The sequence below is a fragment of the Phoenix dactylifera genome, chromosome 13 (genome assembly GCF_051530095.1).
Source record: "Phoenix dactylifera cultivar Ajwa chromosome 13, Ajwa_hap1_PhDact_Kaust_v1.1, whole genome shotgun sequence".
NCBI lineage: Eukaryota > Viridiplantae > Streptophyta > Magnoliopsida > Arecales > Arecaceae > Phoenix > Phoenix dactylifera.
The window spans coordinates 14696383-14710507 of record NC_143202.1 but is presented as its reverse complement, the minus strand read 5'-3'; the positions used below and the strand labels follow the sequence as shown (position 1 = coordinate 14710507).

At 35.5% G+C, this 14125-nt stretch overlaps 2 protein-coding genes across 2 annotated transcripts in view; one reads left to right on the top strand and one right to left on the bottom strand.

Moving 5' to 3' along the window:
- The first annotated feature begins 267 nt into the window (after positions 1-267).
- LOC103697233 (protein NRT1/ PTR FAMILY 4.2-like) overlaps positions 268-14125 on the top strand; it is a 40999-nt gene continuing 27141 nt past the window's right edge. Inside the window, exons 1-2 of the mRNA XM_039118745.2 lie at positions 268-358; positions 859-955. Of these exons, the coding sequence (XP_038974673.2) occupies positions 356-358; positions 859-955 (100 nt within the window). The 5' untranslated portion in view covers positions 268-355. The remainder of the gene's footprint in view (positions 359-858; positions 956-14125) is intronic.
- LOC149751448 (uncharacterized) lies at positions 6950-8257 on the bottom strand. The gene is made up of 2 exons (XM_089927006.1): positions 7100-8257; positions 6950-6984 (listed from the first exon to the last, which is right to left on the bottom strand). Exons 1-2 carry the CDS (start codon positions 8044-8046, stop codon positions 6963-6965), a joined length of 969 nt encoding a protein of 322 aa, XP_089783132.1. The 5' UTR covers positions 8047-8257; the 3' UTR covers positions 6950-6962.

Below are 14125 nucleotides of genomic sequence, written 5' to 3'. Positions count from 1 at the left end.
GGGTATCAAAAAGTATAAAAGAAAAAATATTATTCTATTGAATGAATGCCAAATATCGTTCTGCATATTTAAAGAGATAACAATGAGCATGTCAGAATTTATTGCTTGGAGCCACTTTTATACCCCTTTCCCCACCTTTATATATTTGACCCCTGCAATTGTTTCATGTGGCAATCAATCCACCTCATCTATTCAGAAAATTCCTCTTTCTGGTACCCTAACAGGTTAGGTGGAGAACATTAGCATCACTCTTCTCTGACTTCATCTACCATCTCTCTTTTGCCCCCCTTCACCTACGCTTCTTGTCAAGTCCTCGGCGAGGAAAGTTAGCCGTCTCCTTCAACTACAGTCCATCATGGTATAGTTTATGCATACGTTTATATATATATATATATGCTCTTCTTGTATCTCTATGGCAAATCATGAAACGTTTGGTGTTCTTTATCTGAGACATGTCATTTGATTTTTACGATGGAGATGAACGTTTGTTTATATTTTGATTTTTCAAAATCTCAAATTTTGAATAATAAAAATATGTTCTATTTGGTTTGATTCACAAAAGCAAATAAAGGACTCTTATGGTTTAAGGAAAATTGAGATTCTAGATTTGATTATCTTAAAGTAAAAATCAACCTTTTACTATTTGATATTTTCTCTTTTTTTTGTGTTGAAGCTTAATATTAGATTGCCACACTATTTTTCACTAGATATGTACAACTTAGTATCTTGGATTTGTGCGGATGTATATTTATCTATTTATCTATATGTTTATTTATCTATCTATCCATCCATCTTTCTGTGTCTATTTTTTTAGTTGAAAATTCTTTTAATTCCTTTTCCTTTTTGACTATGGTGAAGGAAATGAACGTAGACCATGGTGAATATGTGGATTGGAGAGGGAGGAGTGTCCATCCAAACAAGCATGGCGGGAAAAGAGCAGCTGCTATTGTTTGCTGTAGGTTCTTTTTCTTCGTCATCTATGATCACCTCTATTTAGACTGTTTATAGCTATTAATTATTTTCACCAATATTTATCTTGTTTTTTTCCATGATAAGAGATGCACTACCATCTCACCTTGTCTTGATACTTGAGACAGGGGATGACCCATTAAGATATATTAATCAGGATGTTGGGATGATGGTGAGACGGTCGTATCCTAATACTTATGACAGTAACACATCCTATCATCCCTTAGGACATCCCATTAGGATTTGAAACCATAATTTTCACATATATAGCATGTGTGTATTTACATCATTGTATTATTGTATGAATTTTTTATTCTCTTTTTTTTGTTTCACAACCTCAATTTAGTATTGAAACAAAAATTGTTATTAACTATTCAACCCCCAATTTAACTGTACAATATTTTATTGAGCAGCTAGGCCTACCAAATTCAAATTAGAATTGGCCTTGCCCAATGAATAACCTTCACTTGATCCAAGAAAGTATAAAATTTGATTTGGTTACACCTATATGCTAAGAGAAATCCAGGCAGATGAGATCAGAATTTTAGTGTTAGTTCAAAAGCATGCATATGATGACATCAAAGCTTTAGATTTCTAAAGAACATTTTGAGGGTGCGTTATGTGAAAGTTCATTATATTTGATTTGAATGCTAACAAGAAGCCCAAGTTCTAGTCTCCATCTAATATTTTCTAATGTAGCAACTTAGGCCAAACTGGATGTTGTAGTCCAAATAGCAATTATTTAACACCTGTGAATTACCCACTTGATCTATCCTGTTTTCCTGTAACATTTTTGGTTCCTTTGGATCCTATTCTAGGTTTTGCAAGCTACATCTATGTTATGTCCTATCCTTGGACAACATTCTCAAAAGGACTAAGAGTGATACAGTCTATTTCATACCCACAATTGCATTCAAGTTCTAATATTACTATAATCCTACCCTGTTAATCAAGAAGGGAATGGACAGAGTTCTTAGTTGATAAATAACAAATATCTTCTTCCAATACTAGTTCTAATTAATGAAATCCATCAGCAATCCTTTTGGTGGTTCACTGGTTTAGAGGTGCAACTTATATACTTTCTTATATATAGATATATTATACTAAAGTTTTCATGTATTACATCCACCCCCTAAAAAAGTTTCGTCCTTGAAATTGACATACCCGAGTCTTCAAAAATTTTGGGGCATTTATGCCTCTTTTCATCCTCTAGATCCCAAGTAACCCTTCTTAGAATGGTCATTTTTGCAACTTGACATATCAAATGGTATGACACGGCAACACCTAGTCCTTGTCCACAATCCTCAAAGGGTGCTCCTCACATGCCAAGTCCTCTCTAAGATATGAAGGTCCAAGATCCATAACATGGCTTGGGTTTCCTCACCACAAAAACATAGAAAAGATCATGCACAATAGCTAGCGTAGGTGGCAAAGGAACTCTATAAGCTACCTCACCAACTCTCTTGAATATCTCAAATGGATTTACAGACTTGGGACTCATTTGCTCAAATGATCACCCACCAGAAACTATAGTTTCTGTTTCCTCTCATCCACAAAGCTTTTCTATCTAATGCGAGCTACAGGAAATCCTTCTATGATTAGCCAAACCTTTTTCACCATTTGTTATACAAACTCATGCCTTAATAACCTTTTCTCCCCAACATCATCCCAACAGGTAAAAAATCGACACTTTCGGCTATATAATGCCTCATAAGGTGCCATATGGATGTTAGCCTTGTAACTATTTTATAGGCAAATCCCACCATGAGGAGTATGTTCACCTAATGAATCTTTCAGATCAATAATACAAGCCCTTAACTTATCTTTCAAGATTCAAATAGGTCTTTCCAATTGAAGATAGGTCTTTGGGGGAAAGCAGCACTGAAGTTTAGCTTAGTCCCTAAAGCCTTGTTCAAGTTTTTTCAAAATTGTGATACAAATTGTTGATCTATCAAGATGCTTTGTAAAATATTTAAATCACATAAAAAGAAAATCTAACAATTATAATAAAATAGTGGTAAGAAAATATCTGGCCTGTGAGGTGTGAGAGGCACGCCAAAAGACGCACTGTCCTAAAACCGTTGTTGCCTCCCCACGTGCAGGTATTGGCGGTCAGCGACGGCTCCAAGATACAACCCAAACGGCTCACAGCGGGCCTAATCTACAGTGCACGTCTGTAGTAGGCAGATTACCTAGTCTATATCGGTTGCCCAATAATATAGAAAATTGTAAAAGAAAGAATGGTGGTAGAGAGAAACAATGAGAGGAAGAAGAAGGGTTTTGTATTGTATATTTGTTAGATGCAGGGAATGGCTCTTTTATAGGCCTTGTGTAATCCAACCATAACGGTTGAATACTTATGGCCTCATTAAGGCCATAATGAAAGATAATGGGAAGTTTTTGAAACTTCCAAATGGAATTTGAAATACTTAAATGTTACAACAACTCTTTTAAAAATTTGGGGTTACAAATCTTTTTTATTTACACCTCTTTAAAACTTTTCAAAATTCATTCAAATTCCAACAGTCCCCCACAAGTTTCAAAACTTTATAAAATCATATACATATATATAGAGAGGAATTTGGGCAGCTTTATACTATGCAATGGGTGCAGGTGTCTTCCGGACTTGAACCTACACTTAGTGTTGACAGTTCTAACCTGAAGGATCATAGTGAACTAAGTCTTGAACTAGACCTTTTGGACCAGATTTTAACATGCCACACACATAGTATTGATATAGACTTGGTGCGGGTAAGCGCTATTTATGGCCATGCGCTGAATCTTGATTCTCATGAGAGTTATTAGAGAACAGCCCAATTCTCACAGTCGCGGCCTCACGACAACTCTCATTTAGGTGAGTCCTCCAAGAATACATGTGACCTGTATCCTGCAAGAGTATGCCTGCCTTGGGCTTATTCAGGGTAATACCCTTCCTTAATGTCACATATCAAAGCACTATTGCCATAGGGATGAGCAGGAGACTCTCTCCTTAAAAGTAGTGCTGAAATGAGTCACGCAATATGGATTGTTTCTACCCATTGAACCTTCTTCATGGGATCTCCAATCACAAAGGTTGGGTTACCTCCCTAGGTGACTCCCTTATGGGCTTAAGCCCATCCCCCTCGACAAGTCAATGATAGCTCTCTTAGAAAGAGCTTTGGTCAGCTGATCAGCTATATTTTTCTCAGACTTTACAAATTCCAAAGACACAATATTCTTATTCAATAGGCTTTTAACTGATTTATACCTCACTTGCAAATGCCTATTCATTTTCTTATTGGTATGTGCTTGCCTTACTAACTCTATTACTGCCTTACTATCACAATGTATGGAAATGGCAGGTATGGGTTTATTAACTAAAGGCATGTCAAGCATCAAGTTCTTAATCCACTCAGCCTCAGAGCAAGTTGTATCTAAAGCTATTAGTTCTGACTCCATAGTACTGCGAGAGATAATAGTTTGTTTCTTAGATCCCTAAGATATTGCTGCTCCACCCAAAAGAAATACATACCCTGAAGTGGACTTTACATCCATATTGTCTGTTATCCAATTCGCATCACTATACCCTTCAACTACATTCGGAAATCCCTTATAACACAATGAGTATTCCAAGGTTCCTCTAAGATATTTAAAGACTCTCTTTAAAGCAACCCAATGATCTTTGCTAGGATTATGAGTATATCTACTAAGTCTCCCAACAGCATATGCTATATCAGGCCTAGTTTTATTTGCTATGTATAACAATGATCCAATCATTTGTGAGTACTTCAGTTGAGATACTGGTCCACCATTATTTTTCTTCAAATGCACATTTAGATCATATGGTATTGATATAGATTTACAATCAAAATAATTAAATTTTTTTAACATCTTTTCTATTGTACTGGTTTGATTAAGAGTAATTCCATTAGGTGTTCTTTCCAACTTCATTCCTAAAATTACATAGGCTTCTCCTAAATCCTTCATGTCAAACTTTCTAGAAAGATAAGACTTAACATCATTTACTATCTCCAAATTTGTCCCAAATATTAATATATCATCACCATAAAGACATAATATCACATGTTCTCCATTACTCTCTTTGTAATACACACACTTATCATATTCATTAATCTTAAAGTCATATTCTAAGATCACTTTATCAAACTTCTCATGCCATTGCTTAGGAGCTTGTTTTAAACCATACAAGGATTTAACTAACTTACAGACCTTATGTTCTTGACCTTTAACTACAATACCTTCAGGTTGCTCCATATATATCTCTTCATTTATGTCTCCATTTAGAAAGGCAGTCTTAACATCCATTTGATGAATCACTAGATTATGCACTGATGCTAAAGCAACTAAAATTCTAATCGTAGTTATCCTGGATACAGGTGAATATGTATCAAAGTAATCTATTCCTTCTTTTTGTGTAAAACCTTTAGCTACTAGTCTAGCTTTGTACTTGTCTATGGTTCCATCAGGTTTTAACTTCTTCTTGAACACCCATTTACACCCAATAGCTTTATTTTCAGGAGGTAAATTAGTTAACTCCCAAGTGTTATTTTGAATAATAGACTCTATCTCACTTTGTATAGCTTCCTTCCAAAATGGAGCATCTAAAGAAGACATAGCTTCCTTATAGGTAGTAGGATCTCCTTCTGTTAAAAAGGTATAAAATTCGTCTCCAAAATTTTTCTCTATTCTAGACCTTTTACTCCTTCTTAACTCTAATTGTGTTTCTGGTTCCTTAAATGCATTTGTACTAGTGGAAGGTTTATCATTAGTAGATGATTTATCTATTACTTGGTGTGAAATTTTATTTTTATAAGGAAATATATCTTCAAAATAGGTAGCATCTCTAGATTCTATAACTGTGTTATTTGAAATTTCACTAATCTCAGAGTTTATAACTAAGAATCTATTGGCACTACTATTTTGAGCATACCCTATAAAGACAGCATCTGTAGTTTTAGGCCCTATCTTCTTTCGCTTAGGCTCAGGGATTGCTACTTTAGCTAAACACCCCCACACTTTCAAGATTTTAAGATTAGGTGTTCTTTTCTTCCAAATTTCGTAAGGGGTCTTATCATTATCTTTCACAGTTACTCTATTCAATATGAAACATGCAGTAAGAATTGCTTCTCCCCATAAATTCTCAAGTAGTCCAGAACTTATCAACATCGCATTAACCATATCCATTAAAGTTCTATTCTTTCTTTCAGCTACTCCATTAGATTGAGGAGAGTATGGCGGAGTTATTTCATGTACTATTCCATATTCCTCACAGAAGATGCTAAAATTAGTAAGGGTATACTCACCTCCTCTGTCGGATCTGAGTTTCTTAATCTTTCTTTCTAATTGATTCTCTACTTCGGTCTTATAAATCTTGAATTTATTAAACACCTCATCTTTAGTTTTTATTAAGTACACATAGCAAAATTTCGAACAATCGTCTATAAAAGTCACAAAATACTTATTTCCTGCTCTAGTAGGTGGTCTGTTCGAATCACATACATCACTATGTATGAGCTCTAAGAGTTGAGTGTTTCTTTCTACAGACTTATAAGGCCTTTTAGGTTGTTTGGCTTGTACACACACTTCACATTTATGCTTAAAGTTTAGATTGGATTTAGGGACTAAATCTAGATCCATCATTCTTTTAATTTTCTTTAAGTGTACATGTCCCAATCGTTCATGCCATACATTAGAAGATTCAACATTGAAAACACTTGAAGAGATAACTTTAACTTCTGAAAGTACATTTAATTTAAACAACCCCTCACTAATAAATCCTTTCCCAACAAATACATTATTTTTTGAAATTACAACTTTATTGGATTCCATAACAACCTTGTATCCTTGTTGGACTAAGGATGACCCACTAACTAAATTTCTTCTGATTTCTGGAACATGTCGCACTCCTTTCAAAGTTAAGATCTTTCCAGATGTCATCTTCAAATCTATGTCTCCAACTCCAAGCACACGTGCAATAGAGTCATTACCTAATGTTACACTTCCTCCACTTGATTTCTGATAAGTTTTAAAATAACCATGATCAAAACAAATATGTACATTAGCTCTAGAATCTAACCACCAATCTTTATTTCCATAAGTAAAATTAATAGAAGAAGAACTAAAGTTATACCTAAAGGATGGCTCAGCTGAATTCTCTTGATCCATCAACATATAGACTTGAGCCTTTGGATCTCTTTGATAGTGATTTGACTTGGGCTTCGGCTTATACTCCTCATTCTTCTTGAAGAAGCAATCTTTCGCCATGTGATTAGTTCTCCCACAAACAAAGCATAGCCTTTTCTCACTTCCTTTGCCCTTGAATGTTTTATTATTATTATTATTACGGTATTGGAAGTTTTGGTTTTGGTTAGAACGATTGTGGAACCTATTATTTTTCTTGAAGTTCTTACCCCTATGTTGGAAATTATTTCTCTTGTAAAAATTCTTAGTATTATTTTCAACTAGGTTCACCTTAGGAGTCTTTTCATCCTCTTTCTTAGTATTGGCTCTATGTTTTTCCTCAACTCTAAGAGAGTTTATGACTTGGGTTAAGGTTAACTCTCCTTGTTTATGCCTAAGGGTCCTAGCAAAATCATTCCAAGATGATGGCAACTTATCTATAAGACATGAGACTTTAAAATCTTCACTAAATTTGGTTCCCTTTTTCTCAACTCCTCTCAGAAGTTCTTGATACTCATAAATTTGATCTCCCACTAGTTTATTGTCTACCATTTTATAATTATTAAAATTTGAGACAGTAAACCGATCAATGCCAGCATCTATCATCCCATATTCAGCCTCTAAAGCATCCCAAAGTTCTTTTGCACTTGAGGTAGTGGCATGATATACATCATAAAGATGGTCAGACAAAGCACTAAGTATTCTATTATAGCAGTGGTACTCTACTTGCTCATTAGTCATTTGTGAAGGTAACTCTTGATTAGACCGTAGTTCCTCTATTGCAGATACAAGTCCTAACACAGTCAACCAATATTTAAGTTGTCTTTGCCACCTACGAAAATTTTGTCCACTAAATTTTTCAGGCTTAATACTATTAGCTTCTTCCATATTTGCCATTCTAAATTTTAAACTCTAAGTTTTTAAAGTTTAAATAGGGCAGTAGAGTATTCAACTGTGAGGAAAAATAATAACAATAATGTCACTAATGAATAAATTTAAACAAGATGTTCCTAAGAGTATCTCTTAATAATATACTATGTAACAATAACTTTACTAATAATTGTAAAGGAAAACAACCCTAATGTCACCAATTAGATTTAATACTTATATCTTCACCAAAACTACTTTTTTTTTTAAAGCAGTAAACTATTTTCTTAATTAAAAACAGTAAACTATTTTTTATATTAAAACAATAAACTGTTTTTTTTAATTAAAACAGTAAACTGTTTTTTTAATTAAACAGTAAACTGTTTTTTGTTGAAACAGTAAACTGTTTTTTTTGTTGAAACAGTAAACTGTTTTTTTTTTTAATAACAGTAAATTGTTTTCTTTGATTAAACAGTAAACTATTTTTTTTGATTAAACAGTAAACTGTTTTTTTTATTAAACAGTAAACTGTTTTTTTTTTTTATTAAAACAGTAAACTGTTTTTTTTTTGATTAAACAGTAAACTGTTTTTTGTTAAAACAGTAAACTGTTTTTTTTATTAAAACAGTAAACTGTTTTTTTTAATTAAAACAGTAAACTATTTTTTTTAATTAAAACAGTAATCTGTTTTCTTGATCAAAACAGTAAACTTTTTTTTTATTAAAATAGTAAAACAGTAAACTTTTTTTTTTAAATTAAAACAGTAATCTATTTTCTTGATCAAAACAGTAAACTTTTTTTTTATTAAAACAGTAAAACAGTAAACTGTTTTTTTTTTTAATTAAACAGTAAACTTTTTTTTTTTATTAAGCAATAAACTGTTTTTTTATTAAACAGTTTAATATCAAAATTGAGAATCTAAAGCTAAACTATATATATATTATTATTTAAAGTGTATTCAGCAATGATTTCTATCAAAGATGAACAAAAACAGTGTTCAACTATGCATCTTGCAGAATATATAAACATATAGATGAAACAATATAACAACGGTTTTAGAATGTTGATCTATCAAGATGCTTTGTAAAATATTTAAATCACATAAAAAGAAAATCTAACAATTATAATAAAATAGTGGTAAGAAAATATCTGGCCTGTGAGGTGTGAGAGGCACGCCAAAAGACGCACTGTCCTAAAACCGTTGTTGCGTCCCCACGTGCAGGTATTGGCGGTCAGCGACGGCTCCAAGATACAACCCAAACGGCTCACAGCGGGCCTAATCTACAGTGCACGTCTGTAGTAGGCAGATTACCTAGTCTATATCGGTCGCCCAATAATATAGAAAATTGTAAAAGAGAGAATGGTGGTAGAGAGAAACAATGAGAGGAAGAAGAAGGGTTTTGTATTGTATATTTGTTAGATGCAGGGAATGGCTCTTTTATAGGCCTTGTGTAATCCAACCATAACGGTTGAATACTTATGGCCTCATTAAGGCCATAATGAAAGATAATGGGAAGTTTTTGAAACTTCCAAATGGAATTTGAAATACTTAAATGTTACAACAACTCTTTTAAAAATTTGGGGTTACAAATCTTTTTTATTTACACCTCTTTAAAACTTTTCAAAATTCATTCAAATTCCAACACAAATATGATACCTCTGTCTGCCACAATGGTTATAGGAATCCCATAAAGTTTCACAACATTTTTTATGCATAATCTCGCAAGTCTTTCAAGATTGAGGCCATCTCAGATAGATAGAAAGTGTGAAAACTTCACCATTTAAAACCACCTAAACTACATCATCTGCACTAGAAGTCTTGGGTAATCCTGAAACTAAATCCATGGTCATATACTTCCACTTCCTGATACTAAATCCATGGTCGGCATTTGGAGAGAAAAATCAAAGAAATACTCCCACGGCGAGTTTCGATCAAGGCTGGATCTCCAGTGGGGTGGATGGGGCGATGGGAGGAGATCTAAATAGAGCTCCGTCCGATGACTTTAGGAGGAAGAAGACTCCCCTCCCACTTTGCATGTCTCAATTTTTTTTCCTTTTCTTTTCCTCATTTGGGCCAATCAAATGGACTAAGCCCAATTCTTGTTGGGTATTACATTCTCCCCCGCACCCCCCACAAAAAAAAAAAAAATTGTTCCCAAAATTTTTCATACTCGTAATTTCAAAGAACTAGAGGTATACTTTTTTCCAATTTAAGTCATAACACTAATCAAAATTATTGTTTCAAATCAATTGCAATTCAGCATGCGTTCATTCCTATCCCACCAACATACCCACATCAAATCTTGGTCTCTAAAGTTACGCCCCAGATTCGGATCATGACACGGCCGTGCTATTGCAAACCTTTACCCGCAATAACATGCAGCCACTTCAAACCTTCAAATCAATTATGAACAATTAATTTCATGAATCTCATCAAATATTTCATCAATAAGGATTGATACAGAGCTTATAAAAATATCAGCATTTAATATTCCATTTTTTCCATAACCCTGAAGCATGTGATGTTCCTTGTTCTTAGCATCTCCTATTCATCTGTAAGAACATAAATAAATGGGTATAAGCTATAAAGCTCAGTAAGTAACCATGCATAATCTTATCTGATCAAGCATAATATTTTTCATACTAGTGCATTAATTTAAGAAACAAACAGTTGTAACAAAGTAAGCATTTCATATAAACAAACCAGTCATAAAACTATGCATGTTCATTTATGCAACTTCATAAATATGGGCTATGCATCATAAAACTTTTGCAATCATCCCATACTTTGAAATCCATACTTCCTATTATTCATGCTTTGAAATCCGCACTTTTCATAATTCACGCTTTGAAATACGTGCTTTTCATAATTCATGCTTTGAAATCCGTGCTTTTCATTATTCATGCTATGAAATCCGTGCTTGTCATTATTCATGCTTTGAAATCCGTACTTGTCATAATTCATGCTTTAAAATTTGTGATCTCAGATAATAGTGCAGCTATGGTCACTATTATTACCGTGATAGGGCCATAATCTTTACCAACTATAATTCCCCGTTAGCTGGGCCTAAGCCAAGCTATTATAACCCGCCAGCGAGTGCCGTATGCCGAGCTACTATAACCTGCTGGCGAGGGTCATAATCATTGCCAACTATTGTTTCCCGTTGGCAGGGTCTAAATCCAGCTACTATAACCCGCTGGCGAGGGCCATATGCCGAGCTACTGTAACCCGCTGGCGAGGGCCATAATCTTTGCCAACTATTGTTCCCCAGTGGCAGGGTCTAAACCAAGCTACTATAACCCGCTGGCAAGGGCCATATGCCGAGGTACTATAACCCGCTGGCAAGGACCGTACATAGCAATCTGAGAGTTTATAAACTATATCATGCTTTTCATGAATCTTATCTCATAGATACATTAGAAAGTGAATGATGACATCATGATGAATAAAACTCATGATCATGCTGAAAACTTTATTTTCCATACATCTTTCTACATCATCATAATCATGTGTAAATAATATAATAATCATGATGGATGCTATTTATCCAAAATCATGCAATCATTTGTTAACACATGCTTGATCCTAATTTTGTGAAAGCATAAATAATCATATACAATTTTATAATCAAATACTCACAAGTATTTGATAAAACATAAGATTATATTAGGGTTACTTACTTTTTTCACAATTCATATACACAATTCAAATTGCATAAATAATATGTGTTCATCTTATAAAACGTGATACATGATCCATAATAAGATTAAGACAGGTTACTTACTTTAATTTGCTCACCAAATATCAATTCTCCAATACCAAGCAAGATCATTAAATTACATATCACTTGCACATTTAATTTCTATTTATTTATAATCTTAAAGTCATTTACAGCCCATCCATAGGACTCAATTTCATTTTCGGGTCCATAGCCTAATTCAATTTCTGGTTCAGGCCCATGGCCTAATTCAATTTCTGGTTCTAGTCTGGGTCAGCTTCTGGTTCAGATCTGATTCAACCTCTAATTCAGGTCTGATTCAGCTTCTAGCTCAGTTAATTCTGGGTTTGAGAATATTAGGCTCAGACCAGGGTCCAGTCCGGCCTCGGGCCTTTAAAGCCCGGTTCCTTTGAAGCCCACCGCCGGAATCAAGCCCAACTCGGCCCATAGCAATTATTATTATTTTTTTTCTTTTTTTTCCCTTCTTTTCTTCTTTTTCTTTCCTTTCCTTTTCTTCGTTTTTTTTTCTTTCTTCTCCTCCCTTCCCAAATCTTCTTCTCCTTCTTTCTACTTCTCTTCCCGATCTCCTCCCCCTCCTCTTCTCCTCTCCTCCCATGAAGCAAGAGGCTCGACGGAGTGCTCGGGAGGAAGCCTGCCCGAAGCCGGTAGCACTGCGGCCAAACAGCAGCGCCTGCGGCGGCCGCGGTCCTACCTGCAGCAGTTGCTGCTGGATTGCCCCACAGCGGCGCGACGTTCGCGGCGGAATCCGCATGCCGGGCCCAGTGCATCGCATACGCCGGAACAGGATCGGGTAGATTTCAAAATTTTTCTGAATCAAAACGATTCAGAACCCTTTTGAATTAAGATGGGGACTAAACTAAGATCTAATAATTAATTATGAATTGTTAAACTACCAGAAAATCAGAAATATAAAAGTTCAAATGAAGATCTCATCTTCACCTTTGTGCGGGTAGAAGAACACCGCAACCGATGATCGTGGTTTGGTTCCTTGTAGCCGCACAAACGTCCGGCCTCTACAAGTATCCACACGAGGTTGCTGAAGATCAGAGATGGGGCTTCACCGGGGTGCTAGCTCCTTGCAAAAGCCTCTCTTGGATGTCGAAGAAGAAGGAAGAAGAAATCACAAGGATCCCACCTTGTGCAGCCTTCAAAAGGAAGAAGAAAATCCTTCATTGTTTTGATTCTTTTCTCTCCCTTTTTGCTGATTTAAAAATCCCCAAAAACATAGCCTTGCTGCCCCACGCCTGGGAGAAGAGCTCTGATTTTTCTTGGGGCGTGGGGCTCCCGTTTTATAGGGTTCAAAACCCTATGCGCCAGGAAACCTATTCCTAAAAGGTTTCCTGGTGCCTTTCTTTATTGGCGGGCCCCTTGATTCTTGAAAAGAATCAAGGGGCTCCGGCTCACAGCAAAGAAGGAGAGGGGGCCACGCCCCTCCTTTCCCTCTTGGCTGCCCCCTCTCGCCTATTTTGACTCTTCAAAATAAGGCATCAAGAGGGAGGCTCTATTCAGGGAAAAAGACTGAATTAGGTAGGGTTTTTTAGGGATTCGATCTAGCCAACTCTTGACTAGAATTTGAGTCAAATTTCTTTGGGTCAGACCCAACATAATTTGACTCAATTAATCAGCAATAATAGACTTAATTATAATCTAATTATAATTATTTAATTCTTCCATTTAACTCACTAACTCTTAGTGGGTTATTTCGAACATCAATCTTATTGACAATTGATATTGTGATTCTAAATCACAATTCGACAATCCTAATAATCAGAACCTCTAATGTGTGTGACCTCATAGGTTCTAATCTGACTGGTAATGAGACATATTGAGATCTCCATCTCAATATCACTGAAACACCTTTCAGTGGACTGAAACACTTTCAGTTCTACTCGTCAGGGTTTACCGATCATCAGGTAAATTTCCGTGAGTCCCAACATCCACAAGTGACACCTAGCAGTATGTAGTGGCAACCCAGTAGAATAGAATAATGAACCTCTAGGTGCAGTTATCGTATGATACAGTCCTACTATCGTGGATCCCTACAGGACGGAGGTCATGGATAACTCGTCAAACCCCATCGTCTGTCATATGTCAAGATTTATTCGACTTAAGTTCGAGAGTGGAAAACTCTTTCTCCACTATGCATACTGCCCCGGTCGAGGTCTTACGAACTCAGTCTTATAAATCACATAGGATCTCTCCTTATCTATCAAGGTCGATAGATTCCATATAGGTGCATACCCTACTCTTACAGTGAACCTACTGCAGCCAATCTATACTGCATGGACCCATATGTCTAGAGACCATGTATATGTGCAGTCAAACTACAATAACCTCACTGTGAGTAGCTGAAGCACCACAGGTCAAAG